The sequence below is a fragment of the Epinephelus lanceolatus genome, chromosome 11, assembly GCF_041903045.1.
Source record: "Epinephelus lanceolatus isolate andai-2023 chromosome 11, ASM4190304v1, whole genome shotgun sequence".
NCBI lineage: Eukaryota > Metazoa > Chordata > Actinopteri > Perciformes > Serranidae > Epinephelus > Epinephelus lanceolatus.
This window is the reverse complement of record NC_135744.1, coordinates 30116609-30134227: the sequence shown is the minus strand read 5'-3', so window position 1 is coordinate 30134227 and position 17619 is coordinate 30116609. Positions and strand designations below refer to the sequence as shown.

Genomic DNA, 17619 nt, shown 5'->3' with positions numbered 1-17619 from the left:
TCACACCTACGGACAATTTAGAGTTATCAATTAACCTAGTCCCCAATCTGCATGTCTTTGGACTGTGGGAGGAAGCCGGAGTGCCCGGAGAGAACCCACGCTGACACGGGGGCCTGACAGTAACACTCACTTGTTTCTTACTGTTTCTATTCACTCTATTCACACGGGGAGAACATGCAAACTCCACACAGAAGGGCTCCCCCGCCCGGGATCGAACCGGCAACCCTCTTGCTGTGAGGCGAGAGTGCTAACCACCACACCACCGTGCCGCCCCAATCCAATATCCAATATCCAATATCCTAAATATCCACAAGTTGTTGTTTTTTGCGGCAATGGAAATAAAACACAAAGTCACACTCGTATTGCAATGAATTGTGGGTTGTCAAGTCAGTTAAGTCAGCACCCCAAGCGGACTCTCTGAAAGTCTGCAGAAAGTCTGCTTGAGGCTCCTTCTGGACCGGATGAATTGTAGCTTTGGGCAGCCGTAAGCACTCCCAGACTTCCCAGGAACACGCCTGCAAAGTCCATAAGCCTGCAAGTGTGTTGAAGTCTGGACTTTTGGATTCAGCCTAATTATCTGAAGAGGTCTCTTCCTCTCCTAAACAAATGGGCCAGGTGATCATCATTCATCATCAAACATCAGTTTTGAATCCTTTCAGAGTCTGTAGCTCACTCCACCTTGGAAAAGCCTCTTCAATGTTTACCCTTGTTCCAGCTTAGGCTCGGTTTAACACTTTTCTTTAAGCTTACTCTTTGTCATTGATTGTCCTCTGTTTGCTTGTCTTTGCCATGTACGTACTCAGGCGTGGTTTTGCATATGTCATTAGGTGCTCCTAATAGAAGGAGCCAGAGGATGACAGATTACCTGTCACTTGTACTCCTGTTGAGATGTAGTGAAGTAGATGATTCTGAAAAAAGTTATTTTTTATAAAATCTAAAGCCTGCGAATAAAGATCATGTGAAGTGGCTAATATGTAAATGCTCATTGTTGTTACTGGTTGTCACTCACAATTGCCTGGATTTTTTTTAATTAGCACCTCCAATGAGTACATTTAAACAGATTTGCTGTTCTCATGCATCAATTAGTGTTTTAGGAGTACATACTGTACAGCAACTGCCTCCTCGTCACCACGATCTCCACATCTCTGACAGTAACACTCACTTGTTTCTTACTGTTTCTATTCACTCTTTACCTCCCACTCTCCTCCAGTCTAACTGTGCCCAGTACGCCGCAGATCGGAGAGAGGAGGAGAAAATGTGCGATCACCTCATCAGCGCTGCTAAGCACCGAGATCACGTGACTGCCAACCAGCTGAAACAGAAGATCCTCAACATCCTCACCAATAAGCACGGAGCGTGGGGGACAATGTCACAGAGGTGAGCGGGAGATGCGAGGAACTGCGTGTCAAATTATACCCCGGGACATTTTTAGATTGCTGTTCCACAGGATGTCATTTGACAGCAGACGTTACAGCGGTTGAGTGCACACTGAGCGCTTCTTGCATATAATGAGAAAATGCTATCAGTATGTATAGTGGGGCTTTTATTTGTGTAAAAGTAGTGTCATTTACATCGTAAATTCAAAAGCCAGAAGAGTCAGAAAATCCATTTCCAGTTTTCAGATCATGGATACGATCAGTGCGGAAATACAGACATTTATAAAAGATGATATGGTACGTGTACAGCGGGCTCTGTGAAACAATCAAGCCTTATTTAACATAATTTATTGAACATCATCTTCAGCACACACAGACAGCTGAACGCTAACACCACAGCTGCCTGGTAGTTGTGTAAGACTGATCTCCTTATTTAGCACACTCATGTACACACATTAAATCAATGATTGCTTGTTATCCAGCTCTGCCTCCAGACTTAGGGGGGACATGTGATTTAATTTGAGGACATGTGACATGCAACATCTGAAGCCTGTCTTCCTCATGTCACTGTTGATTAAGTATAATTGCATGCCACAAGGTGCATGCTGTTAATAAACACCTTTTGCACTCAGATGAAAAATTAATTAAAGTTAAATTGCATCTGAAGTGGTCTGGCCTCGATTGTATTTTTAACATTTGTTCACATTAGCATAATGCTTGTTGAAAATCCCAACAACACTTGCATGACTAAACCTTTTCTTTTCATGTGTTTTCCTGGCTCTGGGGTACAGAAGTCACTCTAATGTTTTTCTCCTCGCCTTAAAGCCAGTTATTGGTGTTTGCAGAGTTGGAAAGGTTTGTCAAACACACCCCTCTGGTCAGATACTGCCCTTTATCCCAATAAAGAGGAACCTTTCAACTGTCGGAAATTAGTTTTGGAAGTTTCTCGCGTAAATGTCATCTGTAACTTCGACTCCAACTTTATTGTCCCTGAAGAAAAAAAGTCCTAAAGTGCACACCTTGTTTCCCTCACCACTGAAATTACTCATCTTTGCCCCTCCCTTTTTATGTCTTCAGCCAATTACATGACTTCTGGCGTCTAGACTACTGGGAGGACGACCTGAGGAGGAGACGGAGATTTGTGCGAAATGCATCTGGATCCACTCACGCCGACGTGCCACTCAAAACTCTGGAGGACTACGGTCAGTAACGTGTACTGATATAAACATGATGCACTTGGTCAGTACGTTCCTTTTGCATGCACTCACATGAACACTTACAAACACACCCGAACAGGTTCAGAAGAAGATGAAGAGGGGCTTAAGTCGAAGAAGACTTTCCGCAGCCAATCAGTGGTCACCCAGAACCCAGAGGCGGAGTTAATGCTGGAGGGAGATGATGACGCTGTCAGCCTGCTGCAGGAAAAAGAGATTGATAACCTTGCAGGTAAGATGCACGCACCTAAACACACACACAACACTACAGTACGACTGAACAGTAAACTGTCTATGACTCTTGTTTTTAGTACGTTTCCGTCCAAGACTTTTTACCTCCAAAGGCAAGTTGGACATTTGGAAGTTTTGCCGCTGCACTAACCATCCAGCTGATTATCTGACTCAAGAAGATCATAAATCATAATTCACTAAAAACTGATGCAAATCGAGCTAAATGCGTGATTTAATCCAGTGGTTCCCCTCTTACTTACACACCTGATTTGTTCTTTAAACAGTAGGCAAAATAGAAGAAGCAAATAAATCATCAGTTTTGATTAACATGAAATAAATTATCTGCTGTTTGTGACAAATCCATGTTACTGTTGTGTATTATGAGCTTGTCAGTGCTACGAATACCTAAAGTACTGATACCTGAGTCATACATTTGTCCCCCCCAGGCCCTGTGGTTCTGAGCACTCCAGCTCAGTTAGTAGCTCCAGTGGTGGTGGCTCGAGGCACTCTGTCCATCACTACCACTGAGATCTACTTTGAGGTGGATGAGGAGGATCCTACATTCAAGACGACTGATGCCAAAGTAAGGGCAAGCTGTCTATATTATTAAAAAAGATCAGGTTTAGACTACATTCTCTGGGAGATTGTGATAGGTCATGTCCAACATCAACAGGTACTGGCCTACTCAGAGGGTCTGCACGGTAAATGGATGTTCAGTGAGATCCGAGCTGTGTTCTCCAGACGCTACCTGCTGCAGAATACCGGACTGGAGGTCTTCATGGCCAACAGAAGTAAGTCTGCAGATTTCGTCTTGCTCGCATTAACATACTCACATTCACTGATTTCTCGATACTGTATGCACCTGCTATCAAAAGTCTGTCACAGGCTCCCAGCCACTGATAGTATAAATGAATATTTGCCATCAATATAGTCAACTTGTCAAGACTATCAATAAATAAGTGGCATGGCAGGTTGGCAAAAACATGACATATGCGAACAGTGTATCTTTAATCCACTTAAAGTTCAGGTTAAGCACTTTTTGTCCTCGCCACACGCTCTTGACAGCCATGGCAGGAGGCATTATGTTTTTAGGATGTCCGTCTAATTCTTGTGAGCACAGTGTCTCAGGAACGCCTTGAGGGATTTCTTCAAATTTGCCACGAACATCCTCTTGGACTTAGGGCTGAACTTATTAAATTTTGGTGGTCAAGTATCGAAGGTCACTGTGACCTCACGAAACACATTTTTTGGCCATAACTCAAGAATTCACAAGTTAATTGTGACAAAATTTCACACAAATGTCTAAAAGGATAAAAATGTTGAAGTGATGATATTCTACATCTGAAAGGTCAAAGGTCAACTTAACCGTGGCATCATAATGTTGCAAAAAGAAACAAACAAAAAGCACTTTTCTGGTGACATTAATCTTAGTTGTCCACCTTGAAACTATGCTGATTGTATAGATCTGTGCTGCCAGGTTGTAGATGTGTGTGAAGCCTCCATGTTTTGCCAAAAAATAGCTTTTATTAATTTCCTTAAAAGTCTTCAATACATATATCATTTAAGTCTGGACAGGGATGGACGCAAACTGTAACTGTAACTGTAACTTGACTGGTTATTGGAGGCAGAGAACCACAACATTAGTTGACATGGCGAGTGATTGACTTTATGTTGTGTATATGCTGACTATATCTTCCTCTCTCCAGCGTCTGTGATGTTTAACTTCCCTGACCAGGCCACGGTCAAAAGGGTGGTCTACAGTCTCCCACGGGTCGGGGTAGGAACGAGTTACGGTTTGCCACAGGCAAGGTGAGTCCAGGGTTTAATCCACTGCTCCATCACTATTCTGCATGAGAGACGCATCTTCTTCCTGGTGGGATAGAAAGGACCTTCAATGTGTGTGTGTGTGTGTCCCAGGCGGATTTCCTTGGCCACCCCTCGTCAGCTCTTCAAGTCGTCCAACATGACGCAGCGCTGGCAGAGGAGAGAGATCTCCAACTTTGAGTACCTCATGTTCCTCAACACTATTGCAGGTAAAGCTTTCAATCATAATTCATGAGCTGTCGTTCTGCTGCCAGGTTTGCCGTTGTGGATTTTAGCCTCTAAATAATACTTGGACCAGTTAGTAATCAAACACACAGCCCTGTTTAATGCAGCCGTCTGTGTTCTCAGACCAAACAATAAGTTGAGAGAATACTTCCTGTTTCCTTCCTTGTCTCTCTTTCTGCTGTGTGATGTTGACATTTTCTGGCTTATTTGCTGTGAAGATTTTCCTAATGTGACCTTGTTTGGTTGCTCTGACAGTCCCTGTTGTGCTGTGTTGTTCAAAAATAACTGCACAAACAGAAATTGCAGACTCACCTTGTTTGTATTTCTCTCTGTGTATAAAAAGACTTCATAGAAGAGACCAGACGAAGAAACTGGAAGATTTGAATAAGACAAACCTTTGTCAGCTACAGTTCCAGCACAGCTGCAGTTTCCATAACAACAGTCACCAGTTTGACCTGTAAATACATATACCTACAAAAATATATGAATAAAAGCAGCCACAGTGACAATGGACGAATTGATTTGAGCAATGCATTGAAAATAATAACTGCAGCTACACATTTGCTATTTTATTGTGTTTATAAATCCCATATGTTCTTAAAAATTACATATATGTGTGTAATAGAAATGTAGAATGAGTTTCAAATACACATCTAGATAAATGCCAGCCATTGAAATTGTCTTCATCAATCAATCAATAAAACAGTATTATATTTGGATGTAGGGTTTTTTTCTGGGGCCTCTCTGCCTTTCCTAGGCCTATGCAGAAAGCCTCTTCTTCCATGTGCCTATGTGGAAAGCCTTAAGGCAGAGAGAGCACACCTCTCTGCCCTTCCACGTGCAAACGAGGAAAGCCTGAGACAGAGAGCAAACCTCCCTGCCCTTCCATGTGCCTACATTGAAAAGCTAAGGCAGGGAGAGCAGCAGCAAAGACCCCCCAGGAACAGAACTGAGCAGCATCAATGACAAACAGAAATGACATTGATAAGTCAGACACAGCATGAAAAGGAGGAGCTGGGGTGGAGGCAGCTTGCAAAGCAGCTTGCAGAGGAAGCAGCAACAGTAAGCAGACAAAAGCAGTTTAAATAGGGCGCCCTGAATGAGATTTGCCAATTGGTTGCATAGAAAGGAATCATGTGATCTATCAGCTGACTCACATGCGTCAGTCAGCTGATTCATCAGTTGATTGGGCTATTTGAGATCAGCTGATGTAGCTAGGATGTGAGCTGAGCGTGACATCGTGTCCTGCCTGAACCAGTGCTATGCTGAATTTGTACAGCACCTTTCAAACAAATCAATGCATGTCAAAGAGCTTTACAAGTGATTGACAAAAAGGATATTAAAAAAAGTTAAATGTCAAATAAGGTGGAAAAAATCATAGTGATCAACAATAACATTTAAATAATGATGATATTAGAATAGGTAAAGATAATAAAACCACATAAGTATAAAACACTACATAAAAGCCAGACTAAATAGATGGGTTTTTAGTTTACTTTTAAAAATATCAATATTTTCAGCTCCTCTCAGATCCTCTGGAGCGAAAAAACTAATAGTCAACCAGTGTAATGACTTAAAAATAGGTTTTATGTGTGCTCTCCTTCTGGCCTTAGTCAGCACTCATGCAGCAGAATTTTTGAATTCATTGTACCTCATTTATTTAAACATCTTTACATATGCTGTAGCAGTTTGTCAACAGCTTGTGCTTTTATGCCTCTCCACTGGAAATGTCTTTTATCACATGAACATACAACCTTTGTTGGTGTAATTTTGATACCAGTTTGGCACCTATTCTTTGCTCGCATCAGGACGTTTGTCTCATTAATTAAACGTTTGAACATTGTATACCAGGCGGGTAGGTTTTGACACCTGATAATTTGTAAATGCAAAACAGATGTAGGGATACACAGACCAATAATAAAGCATGTCATCGTAATACGGGACCTTCTTGTGACACAACTATAAATTATAATGGAAAAATACCACTTTCTCCTCCTCCCGATGTCTTTTGTCCCTGCAGGGAGGACCTATAATGATTTGAATCAGTACCCCATCTTCCCCTGGGTCTTGACCAACTATGATTCAGAGGAGCTCGATCTCACTCTACCCGGCAACTTCAGAGACCTCTCCAAGGTTGGAGCACTCTGACACACACAGACTTAATGCACTTTTTCCAATGAATAACACGTGTGCTACTAGGATGATGCTGTAAACCAGAATTAGGGGAGAATACAGGTCAAGCTGTCCCACTCATATACCGAGGCTTAGTGGGAATCTCTCTGTGTTGCAGTTTCACCAATTAGAGTCAGAACAAAGCCACATAATATCACTGTAGATGTAAATCCCTTCATTCCCTCCTCTGGCAGAGGATCAGAACTAGTTTTACTGTCTAAGCATTGACCATTTTAAAGAACAATGTATGATCTGCTTCCTTAAAGGAAAAGAAGACAACTGCATGTATGGTTTCTCATGTATTAATTGACTTAATCTGATTATTTGTCTCTGGTTTCATCCAGCCAATCGGTGCACTGAATCCCAAGCGAGCAGCGTTTTATGCAGAACGCTACGAGACGTGGGACGACGACAGCACGCCTCCTCACCACTATACAACCCTGTACTCCACTGCTCATTCAACACTGATGTGGATGCTCAGAATAGTAAGTACCTGCTGCACTTCACACACTCACAGGCCTCAACCTTCAGCAGCCGCCTGAGCACATGGCAGAGATCCAAGGCTTCTGTGTTAAATGAATGTGTCCATTCGTGTGCCTGCAGGAGCCCTTTACCACGTTTTTCCTCAACGCTAACGATAACAAGTTCGACCATCCGGACAGAGCCTTCTCTGGCATCGGCTGCTCGTGGAGGAACTGCCAGAGGGACACAGCTGATGTCAAGGTAACTTTTAAATCAGCTGAAAGAACGTCCTACTTAAGCGACTGGTTAGGGTTATTATAAAACAATAACAATCAGCCTGAAACGCACAACTGTGTTTTTCCAGCTAATTAGGTTAAAGGATGAAAGAGCTTGAAAACATTAAAGTATGAGGAATGTCATCAAGCACATTGCCCTTTAGCCCTTTAATAAACAATGTGTTCCTACCGTGTCTACCAGGAGCTGATCCCAGAGTTCTACTACTTGCCTGAGATGTTTGTCAACAGTAATGAGTACGAGCTCGGGGTGCGTGATGATGGAGTTCCTGTGTGCGACGTGGAGCTTCCTGCCTGGGCCAAGAAACCAGAAGACTTTGTCCGCATTAACCGGATGGTGAGAAACAAAGAAAATGTAAAAAGCCAAAAGAAAAACCTGTCTGTCTTTAAATCTTCCACAGAGACACTGAACATATTCTTCACTCTCTCCTCCTTCCTCTTTCTGCACCTTTCACTTCGACCAGGCGTTGGAGAGCGAGTTTGTGTCGTGCCAGCTTCACCAGTGGATTGATTTAATATTTGGCTACAAGCAGAGAGGGCCGGAAGCAGTCCGAGCTCTCAATGTGTTCAACTTCTTGTCTTACGAGGGAGCGATCAACCTAGACAATGCAGATGCTACGCAGCGTGAGGTCAGTTTCTATGACAACTGATGGCTCTTGTTTGACTCACAATTTGATTATTTCAATGCAGAAATCTCCCTCTCATGAGTGTCTCATGCCAGGATGGAGAGTGGTGTCTTCAAGATCATATGGAAATATCAGATTGATGATTGATTTTTTAAAATAGTTCTCCAAGGGATGAATTCAAAGTATATGCATGGATTTCAGGAAGCATACACAGGAGATAGACATGCATATTTAGGGAAATGAATGTCAAGAAAGTGCAGGGGAAGGTAAAAGGGGGCATGCTGCTTGTCTCAACTTTTTTTTTTTTTTTTTTGTTTCTCAAATATGTATAACCTTGTTCTTCCTCTCCTTTCTCTATTTCTCCAACTGCAGCTGATTGAATCCCAGATTCAGGCGTGTGGTCAGATCCCCTCCCAGCTACTGATTGAGCCACATCCACCTCGCTCCTCGGCCATGCACCTGGTGAGAACACCTCAACATCCTTAGCAAGTCTTGCTTTAGGTTAAGGTTTCATGACAGCAACTTCTGTATATGCTGACAAAAAACGTCCTTGAAAGGACTGCTGAAACACAAATCAGAAATATAGTCTAAGTTAAAGTTTATTATAGCACGTTATCAAAAAGTAGGTCTCAAAGGGCCTACTTTTGTATCTAAAATTGAACAATAATGAGCATTAGCAGAATATAAAAGGTGAGATAAAATGAATATAAAACATTGTAGCTAAATATTCAAAATTATATTTTAAAAAATGTGCGGTAAAATACAACAGTATAAAATATGCAGATAAAAACTGTGCATTTACCAAGATACAGGTAAAAAAAAATCACACATTCAGAAAAGTATATCACATACGTAACAGTAAGCAAAAACATCTGAATATAAACTGGATAAGTGTTGTCAAGTTCTTTGGGCAGACTAAATGAGGTTGGCAACTGATACGAATAGATATGCTTTGAGTTTGCTTTTGAACTGAGCGAGCCTCTGGAATTTGGATAGGAGGAAGGTGATTCCAGAGAAGAGGGTCTTGGTAAGAGAAAGCTCTGCAACCTACTGATGTTTTGTTGATTAATGAATCAGGGGGCAAATGTGAATAGAGAAAAGAACAGGACCAAGCACAGATCCTTGTGGCACACCATAACTGACCTTGGCGTGGTCTGATGAACAGTTGTTGTGTAAAACAAAGTGAGATCTGTCGTTTATTATGACTTAAACCAGCAGAGAGCAGTGTCAGTGAGACCAGTGTGACTTTTTAGACCAGTGCTTCTCAATTGGTGGGTCGAGGTCCAAAAATGGGTCACAGGACTATTCTGAATGGACCACAAGCGACTCGTGAATGTGTGAAGTTTGTAAAAAACGCACTTTGCAGTAAGCTGAATTTCTGGCACAGAGCTTTATTTTGAAGATCCACTTCCTGCTGTAAAGTGAGTGACTAACAGGCTGTGTCTTAACAGAGACAGCAAACTAGCTTGATGACGTGACCAAACATGAGTATGACGCTGAACATATTAAACTGTGTGAACCCCAAGCTAATGACTAAGGAAAAATCTGGATCTCATGGCTGGACCAGTTGGTGCACAAATCTCTGTTATTTTGAGAAGTTGTTATTGAGAAAATGTTCACTTTGGGAAAGGGAAGGGAGTTTTCATCAGTGTTTCTCTTTTTTATAGACAGTAGAGGTTTATTTTTCATATTTATAACACATTTTATATACCAATTGTGAGACTATTACATACAAGTGTATGTAATGATGTTTTTTCACAGCAAGTTCTGCCCTGGTTTTTAGCCTCTCTGTCCTCCCTGCCACCCTCAGCAGAACGAGGCCTCAGTGTCTCCACATCAGAGCCATCCATGTCAACCCAAACCTGTCAGTCCCAAACCCCAACCAACCAGTGCCTCCACCTCCTCTCCTAGGCCTAAAGCCACCCTCAGTGTGTGTACCTGCGCTGACCCTGTGCTCCCACTAATATACCTTTTCCCTTCCCCCCCTCTGTCCCATCTGTTCTGTCTCTCCCTCTACCTCCGTCTCCATTTCCCCTCCTCCTCCTCCTCCTCCTCTTTCCTCCTGACCTTCCCTCCCTGCTCTGCCCTCCTCTTCCTCTCTGCCCCCCCTCTCTTTCTCTCTGTCTGTCTCACCAGTGTTTCCTTCCTCAGAGCCCACTGATGTTTAAGGATCAGATGCAGCAGGATGTCATCATGGTGCTCAAGTTCCCCTCCAACTCCCCCGTCACTCACGTTGCCGCCAACACGCTGCCCCACCTCAGCATACCAGCAGCCGTCACCGTCACATGTAGCCGGCTGTTTGCCGTCAACCGCTGGCACAACACAGTCGGTAAGCATGTTAAAAAAAAAAAATTATCTTAGCATAGAAATTAAAATCCAAATCACCTCAGTTATACCTTTTTGAAAGGCACAGCATCACATTATATCATCTTTACAGTATATAGCGTTGCTATTTTAGCTATTTTGAGAAATTTTCTAAAAACTACACTACATATATTCACATAAATCAGATAATGAAAATATCAGTAGCCACACAATGAAGACAAACTTTTGAAAGATGTCTGAAGATGCTTGTAAACTCAGGGAAATGTTTATTTCAGCTGCAGCTATTGAGCTGATTTGTATTTTATTATATTAGTGTTTACTCTTATTTTTGTCCACATGTTGGCATAGAAATATTTGTTAATTAAATCCTCAATTAACCTCTAATGACCTCATTAGCACAGCGGGGTAGGTTAAATGAATCGTAGTAATGTAATTATGGAGGGCCATAAGGCAGCTCAAGTGACTTTTGTTATTGAGGCTATTATTTTTTAACTTAAGCCTGCATCAGGGCTTTCATCAGAGAGCACTCGACCAGGGGATTATATGAGAGGGTGTTATTTAGCTTTTATCTTCACCGTTTTATGATGTGTGCATGTGCGGGTGTGTGCATGTTTGACCGTCTGTGACGTATGACCCTTATATCCTTCAGGCCTCCGTGGAGCTCCAGGATACTCCCTAGAGCAGGCTCATCATCTACCCATTGAGATGGACCCTCTCATAGGTCAGTGCACAGAAATCTCCACAGCACATTTAATTGGTTTTATGTAATGATACTATTAAAGACACAAGTAGTGGGACTGAAGTCAATATATCACATTATACACTCAGGATTTATGCACATATATTGCTGAGACAGAAGCTGCAGAACTGACCCGAGTGATAAAAGATCAGGAAAGGTTTGAGGTCATTCGAACCGTATCGTATTCTTATGCCCTCATTAACCTACTGACATCTCTGTGCTCCCACGTAGCAAACAACTCAGGCGTGAACAAGCGTCAGATCACTGACCTCGTGGACCAGAGCATCCAAATCAACACACACTGTTTTGTGGTTACTGCCGACAACCGCTACATCCTGGTCTGTGGCTTCTGGGACAAGAGCTTCCGTGTTTACTCCACTGAAACTGGTAGGTTTTGTAATATTTAAGAGACATGCTGAGCATCGAGTACCGTAGAAATTTAGTCTTAGCTGGCAGGTGTGTGTGTTGTTGTTGTTTTATTACAGGTAAATAATAATACAGAAAGTACAGTTCACAACATGACATGACAATAAGGTCTCACAAAGAGAAGCAAAACAAAACAAAAGTTAGACTTACACAGACCAAAGTGGATAAAAGAAAAGACATATAAAGGTTAGTGGGATCAAATCAGTAATTCAAATGATTAAGTTAATAGTACTAGTAATAAAAATTAAAAAATAATTAAGTTTACAGTATATGGTGGATAGAGTGTAATTATAATTCTATATACTTCCACTTTCCACTACAGCAAATCTCCCATTTCATATTATGTTGTACTACTTTACAATGTTTTTTTTCCCATGAGAAATTTTTTTTCAGGACTTAAATTCAATTTTTTTCTTGATTGAGCTTTAAATGAAAATATTTTACTCAACTGAATAATTGTATTTATTATCTGGGGACAGTTTTCATCCAGGACCCCTATAAAATATTTAAGTGTTAGTTCAACAGAATTGTTGAGAGGCCCCAGCCACACTTGGATATTGGTCCAGAGACCTGCAACATAAGGGCAGTAGAAAAACAAATGCAGCTGGTCTTCCTCTTCCTCTTTGTAGAATCTACATAGTGAGGATTTTTCAATATTAAACATATGAAGTTGTTTTTTGTAGCAACAATTTTAAAGAAAATCTTCAGTTGGAAAAATTCTGGAGTAAGAATCCATTGTTGTTTTGTAAATTGTAAAAAAAAAAAAAAAAAAAAAAAAATCCAAGGTATCAAAATGTTAAATTTGTCTTCCCAAAGAGAACAGATTGTATGAGGGAAGGGAGTAAGACCACTACTCTGTAAAATAAGATTATAAATTGATTTATTTATCTTTATTTTGGGCAGACCTGTTGTCCACCTTTTCCAGCATTACAGATTTGACCACACATATAGCAGAACTGATGGTATGACAGAAAACTAACTAGTATATCATTAAAAAGTGTTCCCCATAGGGCTCTCCATCTATCAACTTTGGATATCCTCTAGGGTGTCTGGGGGGTAATACTAGAAACTCAACCAAGCCTTCAATGCATCTTTGAAAAAGGGAGAAAGATTTGCTGATATTCTTTTAAATAAGCATTTAAAGTCTTAACATTTTAACTGAAAAAAGGGAAAACTATCTTGCTATCAAAAAATTGGTACACAGAAGATAAATACTGACTTGGTCCTTTGTTTGAATGTGGGTCATGTTACTCATGCATTTGTAGTTTTATTTAGGTTTGTTCGGATATATTGCTCTAGGAGAGATTTAGAATCCCATTTTTTATAACGCACTTGGGCACAAAGTAAATTTTTGTATTTATCAGTCGTGAAGTTTAGTGATTTAGATTTAATAACACTAATCTCCTTGTTTAAGTCGTGTATTTTTATCCTGGAAGTTCAGCTCCCGTGGCCTTCAAACATATGAGTAGAGGTCACACACTAACTTAGACGACTTCCTCCTTCCTCCCCTCAGGAAAGCTGACCCAGATAGTTTTTGGCCACTGGGATGTAGTGACGTGTCTGGCCAGGTCAGAGTCCTACATCGGAGGAGACTGCTACATCGTGTCAGGCTCCAGAGATGCCACTCTTCTTCTTTGGTACTGGAGTGGACGACACCACATTATCGGGGACAACCCTAACAACAGTGAGTGGGAACAACGTGTGAATGTTTGTCTCAGTGTAGACATGAGTGTGTGCCTGGCTTAGTTTAGAGAACACTACAGCTCCCAGAGGTTTATGAGTCTGTAACTTCTCTTCCAGGTGACTACCCTGCTCCCAGGGCAGTACTGACAGGCCATGACCACGAGGTGGTGTGTGTGTCCGTCTGTGCGGAGCTGGGATTGGTCATCAGTGGAGCTAAAGGTTTGTCTGCCTCTCTCCTGAGAGAGATTTTTTATTTTACATTTTCTGTTTTCAACAAAGTATGTTTTTAGATTTTAGGCTGATATTTCCAAACAAGTATATTAATAACTGACCTCACAATGTTTAACTTTACCATCACTAAAGCTTTTCGATTTAAAAAAAAATAGCTTCTTCAATATCTTGCTTTGGTCTTGCTCCTCAGAGGGCCCATGCCTGGTTCACACCATCACAGGGGACCTGCTAAGGGCCCTGGAGGGGCCAGAGCTGTGCCAGCGGCCCCGCCTCATCTCAGTGTCCAGCGAGGGCCATTGCATCATCTACTATGAGAGAGGTCGTTTCTGCAACTTCAGCATAAATGGAAAACTGCTGGCACAAATGGAGGTCAATGATTCCACACGGGTAAGGCTGCTGAGTTAATACTGTTTATGTAAACACACTGTAATATCCTTGTCCTTATTTACTCCTAAACAATGCAGTATATTGTTATCCAACACACTGGAGCCCTTGAGTCTATTTTGACTTTTCTCTCTCTCTTCTTTTTCTGTCTCCAGGCGATCCTGTTGAGCAGCGACGGGCAGAACTTGGTGACAGGAGGTGATAACGGAGTTGTGGAAGTGTGGCAGGCGTGCGACTTCAAACAGCTTTACATCTATCCAGGCTGTGACGCAGGCATCCGTGCCATGGACCTCTCACATGACCAGAGGTAAAACAGACAGGGTGCCACTCTGACAGACACAAGAAGATGCAGACTGTGTTGTTGGGAAAACTGGGTCACCTCAAAGTGGGCAGTAGAGAATACTGAATGATCAGTAAGGGGGCAGTTATGTACCCAAACCTCAGACGATGTCCTAGGCTCAGGGAAATGTGCAATGTTTGATGCACTGCAGACTACAAAAAAGAGTACTTTACTGAGCATGTGTATAGTTTGGTTTGCTGATCTGACTTTCTGTGTGCTCTGCCCTCAGGACTCTGATCACTGGCATGGCGTCCGGCAGCATTGTTGCATTCAACATAGACTTCAACCGCTGGCACTACGAACACCAGAACAGGTACTGAGGTGGACAGCGTGAGGAAGAGGAGGATGGTGAGAGGAGAGATGAACAAGAGGGAGAGGAGATGATGCATTCTGCTGCCTATCTGCAACGTGGGGAAACTAAAGGTACCGAGAGGAAGGAAAAACACGTACCGGACCTTAGGCTCTAATCCCTTGTGAAGTTTACTTGATTTGAGGATGCGGCAGCGCTGGTGGAAATAACTTCCTCTGTGCATACGTGTACGTACACACACGTGTGTAACCACAGACACATAATACCCCGAAGATACACACCAAAACCTGCTAATGAAATAGACAGACTGCAGAATGGGGGAAAAAGAGCAAGTCAAGCAGACCTTGTAGAGGTCGATCATACCCGTACCACTCACAGGACTGGTGCAGTTGCCGTTCCTGGTACGCTTAATGCTTCACACACAAAGAACCTAAGTTTTATTTTCCCTTATATTTTTCTTCTCTATCAGTTTTGTTGTATACCTTTTCGTTTGCGGGGAGCTCCGTCTGGGAATTATTTGGGTGGACTATAAATTAAGACTCCTTCAACGTGTCTAAACTGATTAGAAATGGTCAGAAATGAACCAGCCCCACCCACTGTTCAAAAACCGGTGCTATTGGCTTGATCTTAAAATTCCCCCCCTTGAAAAATTGCCTGGGGTTTTAATTTCATTTGATTTAATTTGATTCTATCTTGGTTTTATTTTATTTTATAATGCTAATTTAATTTTTTTCTTTTACCCGCAGCAGGGTTAAATCTGATTCTTATGTAAATAAGGCTCTGCTTCCTTCAGAGTCTACACGTGTTCTTTCACTACACAAACTGCGCTTATCACCTTTAATTTATTAATGACTTGCTGTATGTAAAATATTGTGTAATAATTATTATAATGTTGACGAGACTGATGATAATAACGGCAGTGTCAAGGATGGTGATTGTTTTGCCGGAGATGGTAATGATAAAGAGATCTTGCCAGTGCCACCAAGGATGACAGCCACAAGACTGACATGATTTCCTTTGTATATTTGGTGATTGTTTTGTCAAATATGTACATATAGTCTTGGTTCAGGCTTGGTGGGAGACTTAATCAGCTGAATAAGACTGAAAGCGCAAAGGAAACCTTCACTTACCCACATTTGTTGATTATTTAAAAAAAGAGAATCGAATCAATGTAAAAGTTTGTTTTGTATTTGCACTTTGCACCAATCACATATCATTATTTATTAGCTTGGTTCTTTCTGGTCGGCTGCCATTTTGTTTAGGTCCATTTCCCCTTCGGGATTATTTGTGCATTGATGTTTGTATTTAAAGCGTTGAGCTCATGTGTGATTATTAGGTTTTACAACCTTACAGTTGTAAGCAATATCATGATTCTGTAGCTGATAGAGGTGGGAAGGAAGGAGGAGAGGGGATGAAATGTGAGATGTACTGTATGTGTGAAGCCATCTTGATCAAATGCGCACATGCACATACTCTATCGACAGGTTCAACTTACGTATCCAAAAAAAGGTTAAATATTTTTGGATCTATGAAACCCTAAAAACTATTGTATTCATGTTTTATTGCAAAGATGTAAAATATGACATGTGTGAGTTGAAAAAAAAAATCATGATAAGAAAAATAAAATATGCAAAGAATTTGATGACTTGACTTTTCATTGGTCGCATATTCTGTGTCACATAACCGTCTCTTCTTTGCCTCACGATGGTAGCACAGCAAAGAGTAAGAAATCAAGGACGCCTTATTGTAGCATTCATGAGACACCAATCTGAAAGAAATCCTCCTCCCCAAATGATTTCGAGAGACTCTTGAGTTAAAATGTTGAACTATAAACACACTTGAATACGTTGCTGAACTACCTGCTTTGCTGTGTTTTTTATTTCAGACTTCTATTACTGTCAGTCATGTTATGCAGCACTTCCTTAGAACACAGACTAAAGACATAGAGAGAACTGTTAGCTAAAAAAAAGTCCAGTTTTCATCTCCAGCACTAGATGCATGCTTTTTCCATCTGTAGGGTGTCATCCTGCATCTCCTGCTTGAGTTAAATCCAAGTTCCCTTGAGCATAGCATGTTACTCAAAGCCACTCCTGTGGAGCTTCTTAAAGGAAAAGTGTCAAGTTTTAGATGCGAGTTACAAGTTGCGGTCGACTTGTGCTCATGGTGCTGGGATTTTCAGGTAACGGGATATTAAAGCAGCAGACCCTGTAATCAAATAGAGATACAAGTAGGAATACATCCCATTAGCATTAAAAAGAGAACATGTGCAAAGTGTAAGAGAGGATGAAATCATTAGTGGCATTCATTTTGCAGACACAGGATACACAGTACAGTGGAGCATGTAGGGTAAAGTGTCCATGTAAGTATAAAGACACGGGTCACCCAAGCTGGAAATGAAAATATTTTAGTCTGCTTTGTATCATCACTTAATGAGGTCTCTGTTTGCAGGACTAGAACTACAAATAAGAGCTCCAATATAACAAAACAGACAATCAGTGGGTTCAGTCTTTTACTTCTTGATAGGCTTAAAAACAAATGCTCAGCAATTATTTCAAACTTGCATCTTTTGTACTACATTAAAGGGACAGTTCACCCCAAAATCAGAAATACATTTTTACTCTTAGCTGTAGTGCTATTTATCTGTCTAGGTTGTTGTGGTGTAAGTTGCGGAGTGTTGGAGATATCGGCCACAAAGATGTCTGCCTTCTCTACAATTTAATGGAACTAGATGGCATTCGACTCGTGGTGCTCAACCTGC

The 17619-nt window shown here is 41.4% G+C and overlaps 1 protein-coding gene across 18 annotated transcripts in view; it reads left to right on the top strand.

The window, feature by feature from the left end:
• Positions 1–15125, top strand: part of nbeaa (neurobeachin a) — a 116739-nt gene extending 101614 nt beyond the window's left edge. For 14 of the 18 annotated variants that reach the window (XM_033638098.2, XM_078172495.1, XM_033638048.2 and 11 more), the window contains 21 exons: positions 1211–1377; positions 2454–2578; positions 2673–2822; positions 3268–3404; positions 3495–3612; positions 4528–4630; positions 4739–4854; positions 6891–7003; positions 7387–7527; positions 7646–7765; positions 7982–8134; positions 8262–8426; positions 8796–8885; positions 10560–10752; positions 11398–11469; positions 11719–11874; positions 13427–13597; positions 13714–13815; positions 14018–14214; positions 14367–14518; positions 14781–15125. In XM_033638098.2, coding sequence (XP_033493989.1) covers positions 1211–1377; positions 2454–2578; positions 2673–2822; positions 3268–3404; positions 3495–3612; positions 4528–4630; positions 4739–4854; positions 6891–7003; positions 7387–7527; positions 7646–7765; positions 7982–8134; positions 8262–8426; positions 8796–8885; positions 10560–10752; positions 11398–11469; positions 11719–11874; positions 13427–13597; positions 13714–13815; positions 14018–14214; positions 14367–14518; positions 14781–14871 — 2832 coding nt within the window. In that variant the 3' untranslated portion in view covers positions 14872–15125. The remainder of the gene's footprint in view (positions 1–1210; positions 1378–2453; positions 2579–2672; positions 2823–3267; positions 3405–3494; positions 3613–4527; positions 4631–4738; positions 4855–6890; positions 7004–7386; positions 7528–7645; positions 7766–7981; positions 8135–8261; positions 8427–8795; positions 8886–10559; positions 10753–11397; positions 11470–11718; positions 11875–13426; positions 13598–13713; positions 13816–14017; positions 14215–14366; positions 14519–14780) is intronic. The other 4 variants (XM_033638104.2, XM_033638101.2, XM_033638072.2 and 1 more) reach the window with 1 other exon arrangement.
• The last annotated feature ends 2494 nt before the right edge of the window (positions 15126–17619 follow it).